Source organism: Phaethon aethereus (genome assembly GCF_964289735.1).
Source record: "Phaethon aethereus genome assembly, chromosome: Z".
Lineage (NCBI taxonomy): Eukaryota > Metazoa > Chordata > Aves > Phaethontiformes > Phaethontidae > Phaethon > Phaethon aethereus.
The window spans coordinates 55017090-55043621 of record NC_138577.1 but is presented as its reverse complement, the minus strand read 5'-3'; the positions used below and the strand labels follow the sequence as shown (position 1 = coordinate 55043621).

At 44.4% G+C, this 26532-nt stretch overlaps 1 protein-coding gene across 1 annotated transcript; it reads right to left on the bottom strand.

The window, feature by feature from the left end:
* Window positions 1–678: 678 nt before the first annotated feature.
* On the bottom strand, window positions 679–25544 carry MARCHF3 (membrane associated ring-CH-type finger 3; the record flags this gene model as incomplete). The annotated part of the gene is made up of 4 exons (XM_082013050.1): window positions 679–837; window positions 7163–7372; window positions 21457–21664; window positions 25357–25544. The coding sequence occupies 4 exons, from the start codon at window positions 25542–25544 to the stop codon at window positions 679–681; spliced, it is 765 nt and encodes a 254-aa protein (XP_081869176.1).
* Between the last annotated feature and the right edge of the window lie 988 nt (window positions 25545–26532).

Genomic DNA, 26532 nt, shown 5'->3' with positions numbered 1-26532 from the left:
TTCCTGAGTGCTATGTGCTAGAATATTTTTGAGTAGGAAGATTGTTGCAATTTGTGTCATTTCTTTCCTTTGCACATGCTAAATTTATTACTGAAGAATTTTCCTATTGGAACCTCCCTACCAAATAGGAAACAGAGATCATTTTCTAATCACTTTATAGTGTTTAAATAATGTGACAATTTGTAGAACTCACTACACACAAATTTTAATAATCCAAAATATTGGTATAAAGGACCTTCAAATAAAACCAACTGGAGGAATGCCATTGCTGTGCTTTAGGAAGAAAAAACAAGCACTGGTTACTGTCCAGTTACCTAAAGAAATAATACTGTAGGAACAGGAAATGATAAAAACAAAGCACTCTTTAAACCTGTTTTGCATTGTTAATTACCACAGTTTAGTATTTTAAACAGTAAAAAAGTTTGCATCACTTGATGGTGCAAGTATTAACACAAGTTTGTAGAATTCCATACAGTACCTGCTAAATAAACAAGTTTGGCAGCTTAGCAAATATCATATGATTGCAGCATCCATGACTTGAATTCAAACAGTGACTTACTCCTCTGCAAAGAGTCTGCAAATCAGAATAGCACACCGCTGGGTTCTGGATGGTGTCTGACCCCAACGGGTTTGAGGAAAATATTTGTAGGGCATGGCCCCTGTGCAGAACTGCCCAACTCAAACGATTGTCTCCTTTGAGTTCCTTTTGAGGGACTGCAGGCCCAGCAGGGACTGCTGGTTGGAGGGGACGCTGGCAGACTTTGGGATCAGGAGTATCACCCGCTGATTGGTCCGACGCCATTCGTTGTATAATCTACAGTGGTACCTAAAGGATACCTGGGGAGAGAAGAGAGATGCACTGTGTTCAGAGTCACTGCGGTCCTCCAAGGAATCACCTGGGCTTTGGGGGGAAATGCCTTCAAGTGGAACAAAAAGCTGAGAGGCAGCCTAATTGGGCAGGATAAAACCAAGCAAAAAGTGTCGGGCAAAAATGAGACCTATCATGTAGACGGTTTGTTCCCCAACTTGCAGGGAAGAAAAGCAGTCTGTGTCCCACTTTCTGCTGTTGCCTACTTCTCATTCACCTTTTTATAACATGAAAAACCAGACATCCTGCCTCTGCCTTTCCCAAGAACCAGAATTATTGGCAGCCACTTACAATGAGAATGAGTTTGGGGTACCATCATGCTGCAAGTTGTTAAACTGACAACATTACTGGCTGGATGGTGAAGGCTTGCAGGTAGCTAAGCTGTGTGCAAACACTGACAGGGTCGTGTGTTCTACCTTGTAATGCTTTATGGCTGAATGCATCAAATTCAAGATTGCACAGACACAACAAGGTGAGTGCGAACCATCTGCCAACATGTATCTCAATTTAGATCGTCTTTGTTTTTTTTTTTTTATTGTTATCAGCTATCCAATTTCAACCTCAGTGTGGTTCTGCTACTACTGGACGAGAAATGACTGACTGCTACGGGTATACAAGATAGCTCGGCCCTATATTTTTTAAAAAATAGTTTACTGTTTATTTTAGTGACAGCCAAGTGTAGTGAGAGTAATGTCTGTGTAAGATGATGTACATGTGCAGTTTTTAGAAAAAAACAAAAATTGTAAACTGGTTTGGGACCTTTTGGGTGAAATGTGCCACATGACACTGTCTTGAGCTGTGGGCAGGAGGGACCCATGCAGTGAGCAGAGGAGGAACCTTGTCTTGTTAGCTGTTCTGTCTTCACCTGCAGCTGGTCATTTGTCACCGATTTTTATGGACCTGTGCCACTTCTGTAGGTCAATGCTATTCAGAGAGCAGAGGGTACCATAAAGGCTGGAGGTAACATGCTTGGTTTGCACAGGTGGGTGGAAGATGATGCTGACTGTCTGCAGAGAAGTGGCTGTGCATGCTGCTGCCAAAAGGGGCTGCGCTGCTTGCTTCCCTGTCCCTATAGCAATGACAGGCTGGCTTTCAGTGAGGTATGAAGGAATATTAAGTAATATACATGCCTATGAATGTATCCTTCAAAACTCTTTCCTTATTGCAAAAAGGGTGCTTTTAACTAAATAAATTATTTACCTTTCTATAAAATCCTACTAGGGACAAGAAAAGACTTTCTAGGTCTTTTTATTAGATCTTTATACAGCTGTCTGCTATTAACGAGGGAAACCTATAGAGCTTTTGTTCACTAAGCAGTTGCCCCAAAGAAAGCTCTTCCAACAGATGAGTTGATTCCCCACCTTTCAATCTCCTCTGCTCCCCTTGAAGGTAAAGCAGTCTGCATCTTCATTTCTGTCGTATATGAAAGAACATGAGAAATCTCTTTTACAAAGGCACTGCAGCATCAGCAGAAATCATGTGGTAGAGTGGGGGCAAAACCACCTGCAAAGAGGAATGCCATGCAAAATGCAGTGACTGCTTCAGAGGAGTGAGCCAGTGTTTAGGCTGAGTTTTCAAGTAGCATCACATGAGATTCTCTGAGGAATGGCTGCATTGTTAATTCAGGTTTTAACTGCTTGTTTCTTTAAGGCATTTTCACAGGATATCCTAGTTAAGATTGACACCCTGTTTACAATTGGTTCTTGCCTGGAGGCATTTTCCAAGTGATGTCAGCAACTGAACTTCAGCAGAGCCAGCGTTACTCACCCTAAGCTGTTACACTGGATGCAAAAGTTCTGAGACCCTGAACAAAGGCCAGATTTACACTGGTCATTGGCACACTAAACACCTTTTTCTGCCTCTTCAATACCATAGCAAGGCAGGTGTCTATCTTTCTAATCTACTCTCAATGAATTTGGGCTCGCCTTTGTTTTAAACCAGCACTTATGTTACACTGGAAGCTATGGTGCCAAATCCTGTTGTATTCCAACCTGCTACTTGATCTCACAGGAGTCAAGATTACCTGTGTGCAAGATAAAGTAGAGTGTGGCCCTGAGTTCTTAGTTTAAACAGCAATCTCCATTTTGTGTCTGAAGTTTTCTTCTTGGGAGTAGCAGGCTTTCTTTTGTGTGTTGTACATCAGTTACAGTGATTACATGCAGAGGAAAAGCAAGAGCATTTTATGGAGATCTTGGCTGTTTTGGGGGAAGGGATAAAATAGCTTCTTGGATGCTTCATTCTCTGCTCACTGGGATAACTGTGGTGTGTGAATAATCTATATGCCAGCTTTTGCCTCCAGAGAAAATAAACTGATTTACAGGAAGTAAAATAAAGTTTTAGTTTTCTTAATTTTCCCAGCACCTAAAGGAGCATTATATCACATATTGTGTGTAATCTACACCACAGCACTCAATATATTCCCTGCACAGGCATAAATAAGTGAGCGGTACAGGATTCTCCCATTTCCTTTAAATCTCCACCTTGACTTTGCAGATCTGCCCTCTGAGAAAGTGTGTGAAAACGCTGTGACTCAAGACGATTGACTTAATCTGCAGATATACTTAAACCTCCTCAAAACTCTTCTATCTAGTACTAATGCTGTGAGGGCAATGAGGGCACGTTCTGTACTGTGACAAGAGCCTGAGAGTCCTTCCCATCATCTCTCTCTGCTCTGCTCCCTAAATTAACCCCATGCGGAACAGGAGGGTTACTATGCGCTGAAAGGCTTCCAGCCTTGCCCTTTCCTGATGAACACAGTGCTTCATTAACCCATCCACCTCCTGCTGGTCTGAATAATAGTGGAACTGTATCTTCCACAACTCAGTGGACATTAAAGATACTGTATTTCAGTTAAATCAACCAAAGTATGCATTTACGTCAGGCTCACTATCACCATATTCTCCAAGTGCCAATAACACACGCCTCTCTATACTCTTCACAGAATGACCGAATCATTAAGGTTGGAAAAGATCCTTAACATCATCAAGTCCAACCATCAACCCAACACCACCATGCCCACTAAACCATGTCCTGAAGTGCCACGTCCACACGTTCTTTGAACACTTCCAGTGATGGTGACTCCACCACCTCCCTGGGCAGCCTGTTCCAATGCTTGACCACTCTCTCCATAAAGAAATTTTTCTTAATATACAGTCTAAACCCACCCTGGCACAACTTGAAGCCATTTCCTCTCGTCGTATCGCTAGTTACTTGGGAGAAGAGGCCAACACCCACCTCACCACAACCCCCTTTCAGGTAGTTGTAGAAAGCAATGAGGGCTCCCCTCAGCCTCCTCTTCTCCAGACTGAACCACCCCAGTTCCCTCAGTCGCTCCTCCTAAGCCTTGTGCTCCAGACCCCTCACCAGCTTCATTGCCCTTCTTTGGATATGCTCAAGCACCTCAATATCCTTGTAGTGAGGGGCCCAAAACTGGACACACTATTCGAGGTGCGGCCTCACCAGTGGGGAGTACAGGGGCACGATCACTTCCCTGCTCCTGCTGGCCACACTGTTTCTGATACAGGCAAGGATGCTGTTGGCTTTATTGGCCACCTGGGCACACTGCTGGCTCATGTTCATTTGGCTGTTGACCAGCACCCCCAGGTCCCTTTCGCTCTCCAGCCACTCCTCCCCAAGCCTGTAGCGTTGCATGGGGTTCTTGTGGCCAAAGTGCAGGACCTGGCACTTGGCCTTATTAAACCTCATACAGTTGACCTCCACCCATCGATCCAGCCTGCCCAGATCCCTCTGCAGAGACTTGCTGCCCTCCAACAGATCAACACTCCCACCCAACTTGGTGTCGTCTGCAAACTTACTGAGGGAGCACTCAATTCCCTCATCCAGGTCATCAGTAAAGATATCGGACAAGACCGGCCCCAGAACTGAGCCCTGGGGAACACCACTTGTGACCGGCCACCAACTGGATTTAACTCCATTCACTACAACTCTCTGGGCTCGGCCGTCCAGCCAGTTCTTTACCCAGAGAAGAGTGCACCTGACTAAGCCACGAGCCGCCAGTTTCTCCAGGAGAATGCTGTGGGAGACACTGTCAAAGGCTTTACTAAAGTCCAGGTAGATAACATCCACAGCCTTTCCCTCATCCACTAGGTGTGTCCACTGGTCATAGAAGGAGATCAGGTTGGTCAAGCAGGACCTGCCTTTCATGAACCTGTGCTGGCTGGGCCTGATCCCTTGGTTGTCCTGCACATGCCCTGTGAGCGCCGTCAAGACCAACCTCTCCATTATCTTCACCGGTACCAAGGTCAGGCTGACAGGCCTCTAGTTCCCCAGATCCTCCTTCCAGCCCTCCCTGTAGATGGATGTCACACTGGCAAGTCTCCAGTTGTCTGGGACATGCCCTGATAACCAGAACTGCTGATAAATGATGGAGAGTGGCTTGGGAAGCTCCTCTGGCAGCTCCCTCCGTACTCTTGGGTGGATGCCATCAGGCGCCATAGACTTGTGTCCAGGGTGTCCAGGTGGCACAGCAGGTCTTTAACTGTTTCCTGCTGGATTATGAGTATTTTATTGTGCTCTCCATCCCTGTCTTCCAGCTCAGAGGGCTGAATACCCTGCAGATACCTGGTCTGGCTTTTACTTCTTTTGAAGGGGTAAAAGTTACAAAGTTAATAGAAGGGATTTTTGCCACTTACAATGCAAATGCAGTAGAGGTGTTAGGGACTACAATTTAGATGTTGCAGAGGTCTTAATGAACAAGGTCAGATATGTGCCTGTGTTACAGGTAATTACTTAGCCAGACTACTCTTTCCAACTTCCAACCACTTTGGTGCTTGTGAGCTATGTATATTGGGTAAATTGGACAGCATTTGGATTTCTAAGAGTGTCATACACAAAGGAAATTTGAACAACTTTTGCTTGAATTCCTGACAGGCATGTCTACACACAGTACTGCAGGAAATACAGGTGCCACCTCACTGCTGGAACAAATAGCCACCGTGTCAAAAGGTAGTACTGCTGCTGCTGCTGCTGCTTCACAGAAAATGGAAGCAGAAACTACAAAAAGAGAAACTGCAGGAGGCTGAGGTAAAACTCTGAGCTTTCCCTACTGTTCTGTACTGCTAAACTTAGCCTGCAGTCCTCTATGGATGAGACAGGGTTTCACTGTTATGAATGAAGTAAATGGAATTTTACTTCTCATAGCTTTCTTGGAGCTAGTTGTTAGGTAGTGTGGGGTTTTTGTGTCTCCCCCCACCTCCCCTTTTCCAAGCTTACTCTGGGGTCAGCATAGGGGTTACTTGCTGTGGGCTAGCTCCACTAATGCAGTTCTTAAAGTGCCACCTCCTCAGCAGCTCACACCGATCAAAAACTCCTGGAAGAGCTCAGCCATACAGCGTGTGGCCATACCCACTAAGGGGGAGAGCTGGGCCGGGTGGTCTTGCACAAACATTACTCTGTTAGTGTGAATGCTCCCCGTTGGCATCCGCTGTTCTGTTCGCCTTCCCCCAGCAGTGCTAGAGGTGTGAAATGTCAAACTCAACAGTAACCTGGGGTTTTCAGTGAACTGCTAGATCATGGCTTGATAAACGCTTATTTTGGCAGCTATCCTCAGCTTTCCCTTCATTTCTGCAGGGCCAACTGTTTGTTGGTGTGCTGGGGCCAGGAACTGGTCTCATTTTAACAACTTGGCACAAAACAAGGGGCTTTTGGGACGGATTGGCATGCAAGTGACAGCACACCTGGGTGCAGGATGGGAACTGGGCAGCAATTTATTCTGCACTGCAAAGGCAGCTACATTTCTACAGACCTGGGTGCAAGATGTGTTCTGCTGTGGACTTCCCACAGTGCCACGAGCATGAGGAACGCACAAAGCATGGGATACACGCACAACTAAAGCTTTTGAATTGTAAAATCGGCAAGGTGTTGTATTAGAATAAACTCTGAATCCTTTGTGGCAGCCAGATTGTTCTACTAGAGCTTTTTTTTCATTGTGCCTTCACCTTTTGCACATTAACTTTGGTTAATCTCCCTCCTGTAGCATCTCTCTTGAACTCCGCCATGTTACTTCCTTGTCTCCCTCTTGCTATTGCCTCTGCTCTTTGGGATTTGGGAATTACGGACCCCAAAGGCAAACTGCCTTTCTGCTTTTCTGGAGAACTCAAATGGCGTGGAACCAAGAGATCTCTTGCAGATGTAAATTAAATTTATCAGTACAGAAGGTAAATATAAGCAATGCTTTGTACAGTGGCCCACGTGCTCTACAGCACTCTGTGTAATTAATTTTCTGATTTGTTCTTTCCCTTATTCCTGTGAGTTGAAGAGAAAACCAATACTTACTAGGGTCCAAAAGAGGTAAATAGTGAAGAGTGCGACAGTGAGTGCAATGAGGCCAACAGCTTCTAGCCTACTACTAAAGTGCAGATGGTCCACCGCTCCTCGTAGACACAACCAGCCAGAGATGGTTGCCAGCGGAGTGATAAACAAGAAGCACACCATGTCTCCAAAGAGAGTCCGTTTCTCGTGTTGGGGGCCTGGGTTCTTCAGCCACTGCAGGCAAAACATAGACAAAAGCAAGTGTCAGCACAAGGAGGATGTTCTACCTGAGACAAGGTGCTTTCTTGCAAAATGCAGACTTGCCCCTTCAAGGAGGGAACATGGACCACACGCAGAATGTGGCTTTGGCTGTCCTGCTGATGAGTACCTCTAGCCATACGTACCTACCACGTTGTTTATTCAGCTGTAGTCAAAGCTGTTGTAAGAAGGGGAAGTGTTTTGCACAGTGCAGCCCCTGGCATTTGGCTGCTGAACTGTTTGAGAAACTCTCCTCTTAAGATGGAAAGACTCATACGCTCTCCTGACAACTCGAGAATGCAGATAATATTAGTTAATATTTTGTATGCTATGTTAAGATTTGTATTTTTTTACATTCAGCTTGTAATATTGGCAAAGCCATTTTCAACTTGCTTTCAGATATCTGCATGTAAGCAGAGTTGAATGCACACAAGGTTGCTTTTATTAAGAGGATACTAATCTTGCAAAGCGGAGTGCCTGAAAGTCAACTGTTGAAGAGAAGGTTGACTGAACAGCTATCAAACTCACACGCCCATGTTTCTATAAACAGGATTTTAGAGAGCAGCGGTGAAAGAAGTTCAGCCTACAACAGTATACTGAGACCTTTTAATAAAAAACCTCATCACTCAAGTCAATATTTGAACAGGAAGACAACCAAGCCCTACAATTTTTGCCAATGATGTAAGCCGTAGGTTTTGGTCAAAACCGCTCAGCAGCATCCTTCAATTTTTTGGTTCTTTGAGCATATACAGCCATACGCACGGTACTACCAAGGATAGCAAATATTTCTTACTCTGGCACCTGGTAACCTCGATCAGCCTGGGAGCCATACATTATTACCCTAGCCACTGAGGGCAAACACAGCATGCACCACACAGGACTGTGTCTGCCCCAGGCAGTCCGCGGTCTAACCAGAGGAGTCAAAGCTGGGAACGGGCAGGAGAGGTGGAGTGGCCCGAGCTGGGCGCAGGGCAGGTTATCGATTCCCAGTCTGGCATGTCCCTCCCAGGCCGTCGGCTCCAAGCGCAGAGGCCATGTTGAAGGCAAGGAAAGTCATGATCATCCAGGGATGGACAACAAGAAACCAAAGCCACTGCAATTCTGTGCCGGCGGACGTGGATAAGGCTCAACGTGTCTTTAAACTGTTCGGCCCTCTCATTCCCCTCAGCTTATTATACGCGGCAGTAGAAGTCCTATCTCTTTAGCTCCAGAAACTAAGTTTGGGGAGGCAACGTCATCCCTTCACAAGTTAATACACTTTGTCTCCAGACACCTCAGGTTTTTTCTTCTTCCCTGTTACAGTGCTACAGCAATGACCCAGAGGAACAGCAGGACTCAAAAGTTTTGACAAGAGGGAGCAAGGCTAAGAGCGTTGTGCAAGCTAATCAATATTTCTCACCTAGGTATCCTACTCCTCTGTTATCTTCAGACTCTGCTTCATCTTCTCCCACTTTGCCCACACCATGAAAACAAATACAGTATTTATTTTGACATCTTCACATGGGGTAAAACAACAGCCAAGAAGCTGAGTGCAACCAGGAACAGGCAGTCATTAATCTGGCACTAGCAGAAAGACACAGATCAGCAGACAAGTTTGCCTCAGCCTCACCACTTCTCAGATGGAAATAATAAATCATCCGCTTCACATGATTTTTGGAGGTTTTACTGCAACACAGTAACTCAGCAGCCTAAGATCCATGTTCATATGTGACTCAGGAATTCAGAAAACAAAAATACGTTCATAAACATTTTTTGCAGCATGTAGGCTTTTAATTTGCTTGAATACTTTTACATTCCTAAGGAAGTAGAAAGTGCTTCATAACTGCTATGTATTACTATAACCAAGAAGTTGTAAGGGAACACTAGTTAAAGAAGTAGGCTCAATACTGTTTTTTTTTCCTTTTCAAGCACTGTCTTAAACTCAAGATTATTTAAAATACCAGAATATCGGGTGTGGTGGGTTCACCCCAACCAGCAGCTAAGCACCCGCACAGCCACTTGCTCGCCTCCCCACCCCATCGGTACGGGGGAGAGAGCAGGAAGAGGCTGCAAGCAAAGCTTGCTTCAGTAGAGCCTTGTACAAAATAAGGAGACATCCATTCACATTTGAACAGCTTTTTATTTTATTGTAACTTTATAGAGAACACTATAAAGGCATGTGTGAAAGGCTCACACCACTTTCCCTGGACCTTTCATTCCATTTACTTAAAAAAACCCCAAAGGTACATGCATAAGAGTTCCAGGTTATATTTAGTTGCTTCTAGACAGGACTGATTGCAACCTTCACCTTGTTCAATTTCCACTAATCTCTGTAATGAGAAACCATCAGGAAAATGAGAGGAACTTTCAAAAGTGCCTGGTAGTGGAGATTCTGCTTTTAAAGATGATTGTGAAAAGGTTTTGTGAAAAGTATTTGTTTAAAAGGTGACCTGCAAGAGAAGTGCTGAGCATCTGCACAACTCTCTGATCTCAACGGGAATTGCAGGTGTCCACCACTTTCCCAGAGCAGACCTTAAAATGCCAATTATCTCCTTATCTCAGCACTATGTAGTGACTGTGTGTCCCTGTAACTGGGTGGTGAAGAACACACTGGAACATTTCAGAGTCCATTTAGTGGAGGCTGCATCCTCAAATTCCCATCTGCGGTGATCCCTTTGGCATCCATGCAGCTCAGCATGCACAAGAAACACCATTTATTGATCTGAGCGAGAAGGAAGAACAGCAAGAATACATACATGTGAGGAAGCACACGCATTAAGGCATGTGTTGTCATCTCTGCCCTATGACTTTCTCGAGACACGGTGCAATGCACTTGAATTAAGACAGCATTTTATGCATGCCGTCTAACTTGATTCAAAGTTTGAGCAGACAAAAATGCTGTGAGACTGTTTCACACGCTGATGGCTCCCTGTACTCCTTATGCCATGTCTGACCTGTAGGAACAAAGAATCAAACCCAAGTGATTTGGGTATTAGATGAGGCTAGGACAGACAAGAGTAGTATTAAGTAATAAATAAAACCCTCAGCACTCCATAGTCTAACCTTAAAAGCTGGAGAAATTTCATTAGCTAGTTCTGAAAGTGGATGTCAAAAGCAACAAATAAGTAATTTCAATGGCTGTCTGGACTTCAGTCACAGCACAAATTTTTCTCCTGAAGCAGTGCACACGTGTTTCTAAATCTGCTTCTGTTTAGATTCCAGCTTTCAGTCCTTCATTTTGGAAATGCACACTGTCAAGTTACTTTATAGCTAAAAAGCCAAGCAAATCCTTACTGAAACACAACAATCCCAACAAAGTGCTGAGCTGATTAATCAACATGGCAGTACAGTAGGGACTACCCTGTTGGCAAAGAATAAGACGTAAAGCCAGATGCAACTGTCAGATCTGCACTATGATATTCTGAAATCTGTCCTATTAAAATGTGTCAATGTGCTCAATCGTTTCTGCAATAGCTTGAGAGTCTCACAGTAATAATTTTTATTTTGGAAAAAAAAAAGAAAGGTCATAAAAAGTGTCATGTTTGAAGCAAAATGTTTGCCCTGCCTGGCAAAGCACTGTTTTATCAAGTGCTATCTTAGAGTGAACAGTGATTCCTGTTCCTGATACACAGATGGAGGACCAGAGTAACAAGACATGCACACCCGAAAGTGGAGACGGGCTGAGGCACCTGCGCAATGTGCCAGCGAGGTGAAGCCTTGCATTTGAAGAAGGAAATCATCAGAACAAGCAGCAACTGAGAACCAGAACACCCTGGAGAAGCTCAGACTGGGAATTTACCTAACGTGACTGAAATGAGCTGCCAGCAGAAAACTGCTGTAAAACACCTCCATGAGTTTGAGCTGCTTCACTGTTGCCAAGGGCCAAATCCTGGAAGCACTCCCCTCCACAGGTCTAACTTCAATTAGATGACTCACAAATGCTAAGTAAGTATGAGCTTAGTGTTTGTCAGATCCTAAGGCTACAACCTGTTTCTACTGGAAAGCCCTTTTTAGTTCACTACATTTCCCTTATGTAAAATTGATTTTACATAAATGTTGCTGGAATTATACCAACAGCAAAGAAGATTCCACAGAGTATGAAGAAAATCTATCAAACTGCTTTTTAGTTAAAGGTATTTAGTTCTCACATATGAAGCTAAGGGGAGAAGACAGGAAAGAACTGTCTTCTCTAAATGTGTTTCCCTTTGAACTAAAAATAGCTTATTACACATCAAACGTATCAGTTAATTTTGTTCTTTTCACGCTGATAGCTCTGCAGTGAATCTTGATGAAAGCACTCTGTACACAAGCAAAACTGCTAGCAATTATTGTCATTTCTGGTTTCATGCCAGCAGTGACCAATGGGAGCATATTGCCTTGGGCTTTACGCACAGAAAGACTGATATTGCCTATTTTTTTAGAGTGTTTCTCTTGAATGAAGGGCATTTTTAAAGACCAGGAGGACCATTTGTTGGGAGGTGGGGAATTACACCTGAACAGTTTTGTTGAAATACTTTTTTTACTTGAAAAATGTAACCTTTTTCAATAAAAAGTTTTGAAACTAAGCTTAACTATGTGTAACTCAAAATAAAGTCTCCCAGACCAGAATGGTATGTATGTTCACTTTCAGTGCAATGAAACATTTCAGGCGACTCCAAACTTTTCTAGGTTAATGCTTTGCCAAGAAAAACAAATATTTGACAGTTAGTTTTCAGTTGAAAAATTACTTATATTTCAGTTTTTGGGTTTCCTGCTTGGATCAAACACTCAGTTACAGGCACAGTGTTAATGTTTTCAGTGGGTGGTTTTAGAAAGCCCACGGTTACAGCTCACAAAGAAGTTCCTTTGCTCCCAGAGACAGAAGCCTGTCTATTTGACAGACAGAAATTAAAAGATTTGATCTCTATAAGTTTATTATGCAGATGTTATGGCCTCTTTGCAACTGAGTCTGTCCTTCTTTAAGTTTAACCATTATTTTAACTCAAGTTCCAGGTAATATTTTAATTGTGGAAGTCTGAATGAGCCAAAGTTACTTTTTGAAATAGCAAATGAATTTAATTGGTATGTTTTTGTAAGTAAGTGGAAAGAATACGTTATTCATTGTAAGGGTGATGTATGATACACCTTTAATTTTAAAAATTTTTTTACAAACAAGAATAAACCACAGTGCAGATAGGAACTAACCCTAGGTGGTAGCCAAGTGTAAGGAGAGTACTGCAGGCTGTTGCTATCACAGCAATAACTGAATTTGCAACCTAGACCTTGGGTATTTTGCCAGCCGAAAAACAGGAGTTTGATAAACAATTCTCCACCAAGTAGTAATAACAAAGTGGCCAGTAGATGTGGTGTTCAGTTTCTGGATTATACAACTTTAATGCCTAAAAACAGGATTAGTAATTCTCTGATAGTGAAACAAACAACAGAGCTTGCTAACTTGTGCTATAAAAATCTATGAAATTTCTTACAGGTCCAATTACACAATATTGTATTCTTTAACATTAGTCTGGCTTACTGCTATTCTGTTTTCCTACTAACAACTTTTAGTTTGCATTTTTGGTGATGCATGTATCAGGTAAAAGATTTCAAAATGTATGAAGAAAAGAGATTCTGTGGAACTCTGGGAGAAGCGGTACTTCCTTTTACCTGTACGTTTTAAAAAGCTCCCGTTCTATTTCGAATTAATGTATTCCCAATTAGGCAGACAAATGTATGCATTCAAGAAAATCAATCAACAAAAATAACATTTTGCATTTTAAATCAAAAGCAAAGCAGATCTGCTATTGGCAACATACACTGCAACACATTGCAAACATCTTTCTGTACAAGCTCAAATATATGGAAAGTAAAGACATGATAGATAATAAATGCTTCCTAGCTCTCTGAAGAGACAGATGCAATAAAACTTTTCATCTTAGCAACCTTTGACTGGCTCCTATTGGTGGCAGGAAATGCTACCAGCAGGACAGAGATGATAACCAGGCAGTTTAGAACTGTATTACAGAATCATGATGTCCAAAGAAAAGTCACCAATACCATTATCTAAAACAAAAATAGCTGTACCTTTGAAAAGCCACAGCTTCCCTCACCTTGCTAGTCCTTAAAGAACAGCATTTAGCCTTTTCCAAAGCAGCTGTTTCCTCTCTGATTGTTCAGTTACTTTCTCCTGGGAAATTTCCTCAACATTTTTTGCCCTTGATCACTAGTCCTTTAGATTTAGGAAAGAGCAGTTACAGATGTGATGGTTTCAATGCACAGTCTGTTCACCGACAAGTAATTTTTGCTTTTATTCTTTTTTTGGGGGGGGGCGGGGGGAAAGGTGGGTTGCCCTTGTTTGCATCCTTGCTGTCAGTACCATGAGAAAGATTTGTGCTTGGGAGAAGTCAAGCACTGCAGCAAAACTCTTCTGTAAAGAACACAAAAAATCTATTTCATTTCTCTTTAAAGGAGAGAGAACAGCTTGTTTTGGTCTCCGTATTTTTCTTCATTAGGAATGAACAGAGTGTGCTATTCTAGGTGTAAAAAGTGTGTCTTGAAGAGGTTATGTTAAAACTCTGTGTGTTGGGGAGGTTTTTTTTTTTTGTGTAATACTTTCTTTAACTAACTCAGACATACTTCTACTGGGAATCTACACAGCTGCTTCAAATTCTCCCTGTGTAACTTGGGTCTTGGGGCGCGGGGGCATTTTTGCAGCAAGGAACAAAAGCATTTACATCACCTTGCCCTTATTTTGCCCTTTTTGGGTCAAGAAGGGATGGAAGTTGTACATACTTAAGTTATCTGCTCCCAGCCCTAATGTGCTGTACTGACAGCTGCAGTTCCTCCAAACTTAGATTCATAAAAGTTTTCTGTGTTGGTGACTATGCTGAGTCACCATTTTTCTTCTGGCTCTAAGAGTGATCCTTCTTCAAACTACGTGCAGCTTGTAATCTGGTGTCTTTTTATTACAGCAGTTTAATACTAATGACTTGCCTCATTGAGCAGCAGAGAGGAAAAATAAGTAAAATTAATCCAAACAGATAAAAACAGCAAGACAAAGTCTTGCACAAAAAGTAATTTCATATCTCAGTGTAAGGCTTCTGGAAGTTTCAAATTATAATGTAAGCTCATCTTAACTACTTCATGCATAGATGTAGGTTTTAGGTTTTTTTTAAATTTATTTTTCTTTTCTAGCATGAGCTCTACAGCCAGCAATAGATTGGGAAAAACTGAAGTTAATTTCTGCTCAGTATTATGATGATTATCCTGATCTTATTTTTTCTCCTGGTCATGCTGTTTTGCTTATGAGTTTTATACTGTTAATTAGTGCTTTGTTTGTTTGTTTGTTTGCAAAAAAATGAACTAATAGATACCAAATCCTGGTTGGTTTAAAACATGTAAATAACTTATAAGCAATATAAGCCTGACTTACATGGTCACGTAACGTTCTTACACCATATTTATGTTGTAGCTGGTTGTTTTTTAACAACATTTTATTGCACATAAATACGTTTGTACTGCCATGTTTTGTGTCTGTTTTGGTACTTAGCCAAGTGGAAGCAACAATATGGAAATTGAAATAAATATGATATATAATACTCATATAAAGCTTGCCTAATCTTTATGCTGAAACATAGCAAAAGCATCTACTCAAATAGTGTCACACACTTCTGGAGTGGATTTCTTTCTGTGGATTAGCTGCATTAAAAAGGCAGCTTATATAGAAGTGGAAGACCTATAGAAGTCACTAACTGAAACTACTGCACTTTGATTTCACTGTGTTTGTTCTGGGATCCTTCCAGGTGTGTCAGAAGAAACATCACGTCTACGCATACCAACAACCATTTTCTTTCCTCCGGCATCTAGAGCTTCTGCTGCTTCAGCCTGGGTCCTCTCTGTCTAGTGTAGCCAGGCTTTCACTGGCAGTGGGGTGACCAAGACATGGGAGAGAGAAGTAGGGACAGTCAGCAGCAGCTGCTTTTTCCTTTGAGATGCGTAATCCCTCGGCACATTCATAATGAGATATCCATGTGCCCAAGCAGGCATCCCGCACAACTCTAATTTCCACCAGACTGAACAGGGGTGCTGCGTATCTCCCACATGGTGGAAGAGTTGGGTTCAGACCTTGCCTGTAATTCTTGAATTGAATTTTGCAGTATCATGAGAGCTGGGACTGAGGGGAACGTGCATGTACTGGTAACGTGCAAATGGGCAATGTCTTCTGGATTACTGGCAAGTAGCTCCTTCTACCTGACTGTAAGGCTGTGGATGTCTCCAAACAATCTCCTTAATCTGAAGGAGGAGCTCTGAAATGAAGTGAAATGGCTAGACTTGCTCTACTGATGCCTGCGCAGAGCCTCAATAGCAACATGTTATCTAGCAAAAATGTGACTCCAAATGGCAGCTCCAAAGATGCTACAGAAAGCTTATGCTCCAGTAGATGATGTCTGATTGATGTTGGCAGTTTCAATTTTCTGTGAAGGAGCTTGCTGGGTTCCTCGCCAGAAGGGTGATGAACAGAAGGACTCAGTGATCTTCAGTATGAAAAAAACCTCTTTTACTATCACAGTCCATCTCTTGCTCCTTTACAACAATAAATCACATTCTCTCCAGTGCAGCTGTTGTGAACAAGTTCACGAGTGACTGTGAAATAAGGAAGTCACAGGTCCCAGTGGAGGGCTGAGGAGCATCAGCCCAGCCTCTGAGCAGAAGTCCCACCAGAAGCAGGGTCATCTGGAGGGAGTGCAACAGTTCCCAGTTAGCTCAGTCCATAAACAAGGCAGTGTAAGCACTGAAATTCAGGCAGGGCATGAGGGGGCTCTCCACTTACCTGCAGGGCATTAGCCACCTATTTAACAAAATCTTAAAAGGCTTAACAGAAAGCAAGTCTTACCAACAACTGTAAAATCACAGAGGGCACATTTAACACATGCAGGCCAACAGTATGGAGACAAGGAACCCTAAAGGAGACCACTCCTTTTGGCTGAGCAACCTTTGACAAACACCTATGGAGGAGGTAAAATTCCGGGTGTGCGCGAATTTGACTTGATGAAGAACAAGACACAGAGTTCCTCCACCCAATGTAGCAGGAGGCAAAAGACATAAATGGTGGATGGCAATCAACAAATCACATTCCTTGAATGCTGAAGGGATTAATCCCCACCATAATGCCCAATTCATGGCTCAGAAACACAATTCTTCTGGGGAAAATAATCTGAGTTAAAAAAAAAGAAGTGGACCAAGAATGTCTAAAGCTTCACAAATGGAATGCTGAGAGAATGGATCTGCCTGACAGACTGTACTACTGTTCCCTGCTTCTCTGGTTGGGTTGTGGGTGTCAGGTAGCAGATTGTATGTTTCTCGGGAGATGTTTCTCCCACAGACAATAAAACATGTCCTGTGGCATAGATAATGGAATGTCTCCCTTGAGAAGTACATAGTTTGAAACTCAGTTGACCAAAGAGAAGCTTATGATGGAAAAAAGATAGGAAAGATAAAAAAGGAAATGGAGGACAAAATAAATGCGGTTTTCCTTTGCTTTTCCTTGCAAAAGAAATCCAGGAAAAAACAGGCTGCTGTGCATAATGTAACTTGGGAAGAGAAAGGAAAGGTGAGCGCTCTGCATTTTTGCATCCTGTGCATGATGTATGCAGGAAGTAGTATGCAGTTCATAGCATCATATAATAGTTTGGGTTGGAAGGAACGATTGAAGGTCACCTACTCCAACCCCTCTGTAATAAGCAGGGACAACTTCAACTAGATCAGGTTGCTCAGACCCCTGTCCAACCCAACCTTGAATGTTTCCAAGGATGGGGCATCTACCACCTCTCTGGGCAACCTCTTCCAGTGTTTCACCACCCCCAGAGTGAAGAATTTCTTCTTGTATCTAGCCAAAATCTACCCTCTCTTAGTTTAAAAACATCACCCCTTGTCCTGTTGCTAAAAAGTTTGTCCCCATCTTTCTTGTAAGACCCCTTGAAGTACTGGAAGGCTGCAATAAGGTCTTCCCAGAGCCTTCTCTTCTCCAGGCTGAACAATCCCAACTCTCTCAGCTTGTCCTCATAAGAGAGCTGTTACATCCCTCTGATAATTTTTGTGGCCCATCCCCAAACTTTCTCCAACAGGCCTATGTCCTTCCTGTGCTGAGGGCTCCAGAGCTGGATGCAGTACTGCCGGTGGGGTCTCACCAGAGCAGAGTAGAGAGGCAGAATGACCTCCCTCAACTTGGCCATGCTTCTTTGGATGCAGCTGGCCTTCTGGGCTATGAGTGCACATTGCTGCCTCATGTCCAGCTTTTCAACCACCAGTACACTGCAGTCCTTCTTGGCAGGGCTGCTCTCAATCCCTTCATTGTCCCAGCCTGTATGATACTAGCAGTTGCTCCAATACAGGTGCAGGATCCTGCGCTTGGCCTTGTGGAACCTCATGAGGTTCACGTGGGCCCATTCCTCAAGCTTGTCCAGGTCCCTCTGGATGATATCTCATCCCTCAGGCATGTCAACCGCACCACTCAGCTTGATGTAATCTGCAAACTTGCTGAGAGTGCACTTGTTCCCACTGTCTATGTCACTGATGAAAATATTGAACAGTACTGGTCCCAACACAGACCACTGAGGGACACCACTCATTACCAATCTCCATCTGGACATTAAACCATCGACCACTATCCTCTGGATGCGACCATCCAACTAATACATTCCTTGAATCTGAGCTAAAGATCTCTTGTTTGAGTGCATGGGCCCACATCCTTAGCGTGAATATAGGCACTTGCTTAAAAGAAGGCAAAAAGCCATCTTGCAACAAATTTTCATGGAGTACTTGCTTTCATTTCATAATGAACTAATGGCAAACTAGCAACATGGTGATGGGGCCATGGGGGAGAAATGCTGTGGGTTCACTAGCCTGTTCTGATCAAATCATGAAGTGCAGCAGGAAATCCTCTGCTGCTTCCATAACAATGTACACAGGGGAGGAAGGAATATGGCTGAACAACCATCCATGCAACTTACTTCGTTTCAAGCCCTCTACTGCTGCAGCCTCTCCTGGGTTTTAACAGTAGGAATGAAGTCAGATATGACATATCTAGATAAAGCAAGTGAAGTACCTCAATTAGTTTCTGTTGAGATTTCCTTCACATCCACAGCTAAGCTGCTAAGAAGCAGTGATCAGTCCAGTGAAGTGATGAGGAGAAAACATACTATCATGTTGTCTTATTTTTTTTGTCCCCTTTAGGAAAGTGAATACGTCTTTCAATAGTCAGAAATACCATTTTTTTCCTGATGGAAATCTCTAGGAAAAAAGATTAATACGATGATTGATTCCTTCAAGCATTTTTATACCACCTGTCATTGACCAGTTGGTGGGATATATTCTCTGCATGAGACAGGGCCTGCTGAGGAGTTACTGGATGAGCTTCTACAGACTACACTCCACAAATGACTTTATGAATACAATAGTCCCTCTTGACCTCCTAAAATGCATTGGTAAGCTCATCATTCACCTCCACTGAAAGGACCATTACTGTTTACCATTTACCTTTTATCTAGTTCAGAGGAATCTCTGGAGAACTAATTATCTTACTAAATGAAGAGAACTTTGACTCCCCACCCCAAACACACACACACAAACACACAGACATGATGGCGCTAAAAGCAGGTGGCCACTCTGGCTTGTCACTCACCCAAACATTACAGCAGGTTTTTGTGAAAGATGGTTCTACTATATCTGATACACCTCCCTCCATGACCTCATACTCTAGGTAATAGAGAGAGGCAGACAGGACAGTGCTTTTAGGACACAGAAGATGGGGGAATCTGATGACTTGCATCTGCTTTAGTCATGCTTTGGGAACTTTCAGATTTGCTGTAATTATTTGCCTCGGGATGTCTTTGGATTTCAAAGCACTGTGTATTAAATAAGTACAAACTTCAAGGACAAACTTAAATTATACGAATAGAAATCAGGAAGTTTGACTGATATCTTTTGGCTTAATTTGTCCCTTGTATACAACTCATTTTAGTTACTCTTTGTCTCTGTTGCTCTCAACTTTAAAAGTACAACTTCAACTCCCTTCTAAACTGAAAACATACTCTTTTATAAGGTCACAAAGGACTTCAAAAAAGTCAGTTGCTTTTTTTTATGACCTTTTCTGCAACTGCACGTAGTTGTTGATTATTGGACTAAAATACTGGGGGTATGGTAGCTGAGAAGCAAAAAAAGATTAGGCAGTGAAGAGGTAGTAAAGAGGTAGTAAAACACTAATTAACAATGTGTACTTTGTCTCAGAAGTGTTCTTGCACCTGGTTCTCATTTGTCCTCAGGTGAGAAACACAAGACAGCTTTATCATTATTATTATTATTGTTATTATTATTGTTGTTCTTGCCATTACTTATTACTGCTTTTGACAAAAAGAAGTCTCACTTCATCAGGGAATGATCAAGCGACCAGACTCCCACAGCCTGGGCAGGGTTAGCTTCGCTTTCAACTTCTTCAGTCATCATTAGCTCTGAACAATGTTATGTCCCATTTGTTCAAAGCAAGCCTCACAAGCAGCTGTTGCAAGGGAACAGCTTGAAGAAGCTGGACTCTAAAATCAAACTGTTTACTTTGCGCTGCCTCAGCATCACTTCTCTTTCTTTTCAGAAGGCGAATTCAGAGTGGCATCGTCCTCGCGCCAAAACCGCAATCAAAAACTGCTTGGCGCGGGCTCAGAGCAGCTGGCCGAAAGAAGATGTTATCTTCACTGGAGAATGCTCCGTTGCTGACAGCCTGAGAACGTTCAACACCATTTCTCAAATTGGGACCAGCTTCCTGGGAGAGGCTGGAGTCCTGCTAGAAACACCAAACAAGCCAGATGCAATCGAACACAGCTGGCCTGGGCTTGCTCTGGTTAAGGCTTGTCAAGACTACAGGTCTTGTGCTAAATATGTGTCATGTATCTCTTTTTTGATGGTCCTAAGGAAGAATAAAGATATCCTTAGGCTTAGACACAAAATGTGCATGCCTAACTTAATCCAGCGTAAAGCAATTCTGGTAGTCTTCAATGTGAACTGCTTACCCCTTCCCTGCACAGGCCCCTGACCCACTTCCCAGCAGCCAGTTTCATCCTATATCCTCTCATCTGTGAACAAGAGGGAAACAAGATGCCTTCCCCTGCCCCTTATTTTAATACCGTATCTCCTTCAGCCAGTTCTGCTACAGTTTACAGGAATGATAAAGATGCACAGCAAGGACATTTTGTCCTGAATCCAAGCTTAGCACGTAAGCCCCTGTGTCACCAACTGGTACAAAAAGATCTTCTCATTACTTTTGTAAAGTGTTATTATTTTTAATTCACTTTTAATTCCAACAATAACCATAATTTTTACATTTTTTTCCAAATTAAAATAGGGGATGAGAAAGATCATTAACAGTATAAAGATAGGAATCTTGGCTGTTTTTCTTTTTTTCTTTTCCTGAGGACAGAAAAAAAAAAAAACCTGGCAAACTTCATGTAGTCACTAAAGCCTCCATAGCTGCCAAAAACTGAATTTTAATTGATAAGGCAGAAACAATTGTCTAGTTCACTGTTGATTCTGGTACACAAGGAAGAGGACGCCAAACGGTCACTCACAAACAGCTAAACATACTGGACACTGAGCAAGAACAATTTGCTTGACATGGAAACGAGGCTTCTAAGGCTCCTCTGTTTGTTACCTCTCTCTTAAAAGCAAGAAAAAAAAAATTCCTGACCTGTATTTAATATGATGAATACGGACGCTTGTCTCGCATTGCACAGAAACTGTTACTTACCTCTCTTCTATCATCTACCAAGCTGGCTGGTACACTAGGAATTCACTGGACACTGTTCCCCAGATCTTCACTCATGTTTACACTGAAGCAAACCCATCAAACTTATTCTTCTTGCTTGTTTCGATTTCATTCAAAATAAGCATTTTGCTATTCCTGCCCTTTTCCTGAGCTCCTGCCCTCAACTTGCCAAGCCCAAAACTCACAGTTTGCTTTGGCTTCGGCAGAGCTGCAAAGGCTTTGTGATGCCTGTATAAAAACAAACATGATTTACTCATTAAAGCTAAGTTTTCAGGGACGTGCCCCATGTACTTACCTCCACCAATGGCCTGGGTTTGCGCTCCACTGCAAACCTGAAGTGGCAGAGTTCACAGTAGCTGGTGTTTGAAGATGACAGCCAGTGCTCCAGGCAGCTGTGGTGAATAGTCCCCAGGGTCCCTGTACATTCGCAGGGGGAAAGCAGGTCTTCCTGACTGCTGCCCTCGTGGCAGATCCTGCACATCGGCCGGTCATTGAAGGGGCTGCTGGAAGAGGTGAGAAAATTGCTGTTCAGTATACAGGACTGTGATCTAGCCCCTTTCTCTTTCTCTCTGTATGTCACAAATTCACTTGCAATCATGTATCAGCAGTCCTGCCTAATTGGGGAGATCCCAACTGACTGGAGGTTAGTGAATGTGATGCCCATCTACAAGAAGGGCCAGAAGAAGGATCCAGGGAACCACAGGCCTGTCAGTTTGAGCTTCCAGTCAGTGCCAGGGAAGGTTACAGAGCAGATCACCTTGATTGCCATCACATGGCACGTACAGGACAACCAGGTGATCAGGCTTTGTCAGCATGGGTTTATGAAAGGCAGGTCCTGCTTGACTAACCAGATCTACTTCTATGCCAAGATGACCTGCTTAATGGATGAGGGAAAGGCTGTGGATTTTGTCTACCTAGACTTTAGTAAAGCCTTAATTCTTTGGCTTTCTCTCTTTTTCTCTGGAGAAAGAGAAAAGTTTCTCCATTCTCTTCCTGCTGGAGAAACTGGCTGCCCATGGCATGGACAGGTGTACTTCTCACTGGATAAAAAACTGGCTGGATGGCTGGGCCCAAAGGATTGTAGTGAATGGAGATAAATCCAGTTGGAAGCTTGAACACAAGCGGTGTTCCCCAGGGCTCAGTTCTGCGGCCAGTTCTGTTTAATATCTTTATCAATGATCTGGACAAGGGGATCAAGTGCACTCTCAGTCAATTTGCAGGTGACACCAAGTTGGGCAGGAGGGTGCATCTGCTGGAGGGTAGGAAGGTTCTGCAGAGGGATCTGGACAGGCTGGATCGATGGGCTGAGGCCAACTGTATGAGGTTCAACAAGGCTAAGTGCTGGCTTCTGCACTTGAGTCACAACAACCCCATGCAACGCTACAGGCCTGAGGAAGAGTGGCTGGAGAGCTGCCCAGCAGAAAAGGACCTGGGGGTGCTGGTTGACAGCTGGATGAATATGAGCCAGCAGTGTGCCCAGTGGTCAAGAAAGCCAACAGCGTCCTGGCCTGTATCAGAAATAGTGTGGCCAGTAGGAGTAGGAAAGTGATGGTACCCCAGTACTCAGCACTGGTGAGGACCCACCTTGAATACTGTGTTTGGTTTTGGGCCTCTCATTACAAGAAAGACGCTGAGCTGCTGGAGCGTGTCCAGAGAAGGGCAATGAAGCTGGTGAAGGGTCTAGATAACAATTTTTATGAGGAATGGCTGAGGGAACTGAGCTGGGGTTGTTTAGCCTGGAGAAAAAGGAGGCTGAGGGGAGACCTTACTGCTCTCTACAACTACCGGAAAGGGGATTGTAGTGAGGTGGGTGTTGGTCTCTTCTCCCAAGTAACGAGCAATAGGACACGAGGAAATGGCCTCAAGTCATGCCATGGGAGGTTTAAAATGGATATTAGCAAAAATTTCTTCACCAAAAGGGTTGTCAAGCATTGGAACAGGCTGCCAAGGGAAGTGGTTGAGTTACCATCCCCAGAGGTATTTAAAAGCCATGTAGATGTGATGCCTGGGGACATGGTTTATTGGTGGACTCAGCAGTGTTAGGTTAATGGTTGCACTTGATGATCTTAAAGGTATTTCCCAGCCTAAATGCTTCTGTGATTCTGTGATTCTATTCTAATTAACAATGTGGGAAACATTTGCAGTTTGTGTACTTTGCTCTGTAGTTAGTACACCAAGCTGCTGGCCTTATGGCTGCAGGCACTTCGGTATTCTTGTTTAAAATGTCTCTTCTGTGGGGGCGAAAAAAGTGGAGAGTGAAAAACACATCAGAGTAGCAGATGTGAGACAGACGACCAGGTGCTTCTGTACCTTTGTATTTCCCACCTCTTCATAGTGTAGCAGAGCAGCCACTTCAAGAAATCTCTAAATGCATCAGTGAAGTTTTAAACCTGCCTCAGCTGTGCATCTCTTATACTAATGATGATCTGTGCCATCCCTACTGACCTACAGGGTAGCATCTAGTGGATGCTAGCATCTATGCTAATGATGATCCCCTGACCTATAGGGCAAGCTGTTTTCAGTGATCGGCAGCAAAGGACTTCTGGGCCTGAAACAACAGCACCTTTCCCTGTAGCGGTGTGAAGGCAGGGCCACAACTTCAGGCAGGCATATGCAGGGAGGAAACTCCTGTCCCTGGGGTTTCCCTCTCTTTCGGACAACACCCCACGAACAGCTCACAGGCTGGAGGAGGACTGCTCCAAACACATCCCTCCCGCACTGCTGCCCATGGCTATTTCTTCTACATTGCCTCCCCCAAAGCACCGACCTGCCTGGTGGCAGGATGCTAACATGCAGAGGGGGACATGCTCCTCCTGCCAGTGAAAACCTGAAGATTCTGATTTTAACTATTGAGATTGTCTATCTTACAGAGGAATCTCTCCAGAAAGAGGAAGGCAGTCATGCAGCTGCCCGGGGTGCTCGGGCTTGGCACAGTGGGAGGAAAGCAGGAGCAGGCTGCGAGCACCAGTGCTGCTGAACCACAGATCCACTTCACCGCAGCTTCAACTCAGCCTCCCTGACTGCTGACGGCCGAGAAGGTTGATCCCTTGGCTGAGGTCTTGGAAACAAAAACTCTCCCCACCACACACGCCACCGTAGGTGATCTCAGAAAAGTAGGTTTTGTCACTGTCCCTGACAAAACCTCGTTCACAGATAGCGTACGATGGCTCACAGCTGTTCCCTCTGTCCCTCTTCTGGCTCTTTCCAGGCTGCCCCAGGTAGACCTCACTCAAGTGTAACTGCAGGAAAAGGTAAAGAAGCCAGCCCGCTTCTTTCCATCCGCCTGGTGAAACAGTATGAAGTTGCGCTCAATGCTCTGCGCACACATCTGAGCTGTGCAAAATGAAGAGCGTTTTAAGAAGTTACTGCAAGTAAAGGGGAAAAGGCCCTTTCAGGCTGCAGCAGCAGTGAATAATCTCACTCTTCGCATGGGTGTAGTGGATTGGATTATGTTTGCTGTTTTGTGACAATTCAGGGCTACTTCAAGACCTGTGCAGTCTTTCCAGCTTCACACCAGTGAGGTGGAACTTAATTTTGACCCAGCTATCATGTCTGGATACAGCCAAACCCACAAGCATCCTCTTTCTTGCTTCTAATGAAAACAAAGCCAACCTGAAAGCAGGCTAGTGTTTCGAAGGGTATAGTTGAATGTATAGTTGAATGTATATTTCACCACTAATCCACCATTCTAAACGGACAGCAGAAAGAGCCTCTCTCGATCGCTTGGATGATGGCTGAAGCGGCGACACTTTTGCGCACACCTCTGCTAGAAATAGCTTGCCAGGCCGCTCAGCACGCTGGCCTGGGAAGCGTGAAGAAAACGTGCCGCCGAAGTGCTGGCGGCAGCACGCAGGCTGAAGGCAGCATCCCGCGCCAGCCAGCGCCCGCCAAAGCCTCCCGCTACCCATCGGGGCAAATTACTGCAGCTGGCGCGCTCGAGCAGCAGCACCCCTAGGCAGTTAGCTTCCGCCTTCTTCAGCGAGTATAACGGTGAGGGCTTAATTACATATGTAGCATAATAATTATGAAGTTGGGATGAGGGTTTAATTACAAGTGTACCACGGCAAGCCTTCGTGAAGCATCACCATCACGTCTTCCCCTCAAGAGCCATGGGACTTGTGGGTGGCAGCTAGGGAGGGTGCACTCCAGCCCAGGCAGGGAAGGGGCCCGGCCCGGCCCGCCACCCGCCACGTACCTCTGCGTGCCGAGCGTCCGCACGACGGAGGCGAGCAGCTGCCCATCTTTGGCCGACACCTGCATGACATACTGCGGGCCGCTGCCGGCTGGGCCGCCGCCGCTGCCACTGGGCAGGGTCTTGCTGTCGGGTGCCGGCGGCCGCTCCGGCGGGACTCCCGGCAGGTGACTGCAGCGGCTCGTCCTCATGGCGGCGGGCGGCTGGTCCCCATCTAGGGAGGAGGGAGGACAGGACAGTGGAGCGGGGAGAAGGGGTATGTCCTTCCCTGTCTGCAACTCCACCACACTGACTGATACCAGGCGTGAGAAAAAACATCCTCCCCGCCCCAGCCCTCTGAAACCCGCTCAGCAGGGAGAAGCAGCTTACAATGTTCTGTGTCACTGAAAAACAGCCTGTATGCCTCAGAAACGGCAAGCCAGGGCTCTGCGGTGCTTTTTGTCTCTGCAGACTCCTAAAGTCACGAGTGATAAATGGAAAGACCGAACCTTTTTAACTCTCCCCTCCTAAACGCTGCAAAGGGATATACAACCTTCACCTTGTGTGCTTTTAAACTTAAAGGCTGCCCCTACCCACCAATGGGGAAAGTTATGTACCGGAGGAGAAAGTGGCCGATCAGCTCCAAATCCCTTGTGAAAACACTCCACTGCTGCTCGGTGCCTTCCATCACTAACGCACGGCAGAGCACGGACCTGGCAAATAATCCTGCACAGGGCTTTTGTCGCACAGACCTACTTAATAACAGCCTGCGTGCAGTAATAATTTATGCCACAAGGTGAGGCAGAAATCGCAGCTTGCCTGTATCTTTCTTCTCTACTTTGCTCTTCCTCTCATCACTTAGAGTGTTATTTGGTATGATGCTTTCAGCTGTGGCAACTGGAAAGCGAGGGTTATGCTGGTAACAAAGAGCCTGGGAACGTACATTCCCGATACCTTCATACGACACTCCTTGCTTGTCGGTGAGAAGAGGCTGCGTGGTTCAACAGGCAGAACACCCGGCTACGCGCCTGCAGGCTTGCTCTCCAGGTCAGTCACCGACAGCATTCATACGGCACGGATTAATCCCTCTGAAAAAGGGGGGGAAGACTTCCTAGCATGCCTTGAGACACTTGGCTACAGCCATATGTAAATGCTACAGGTTATACTATACTATACTATTCACATGTTCATTCACTACTA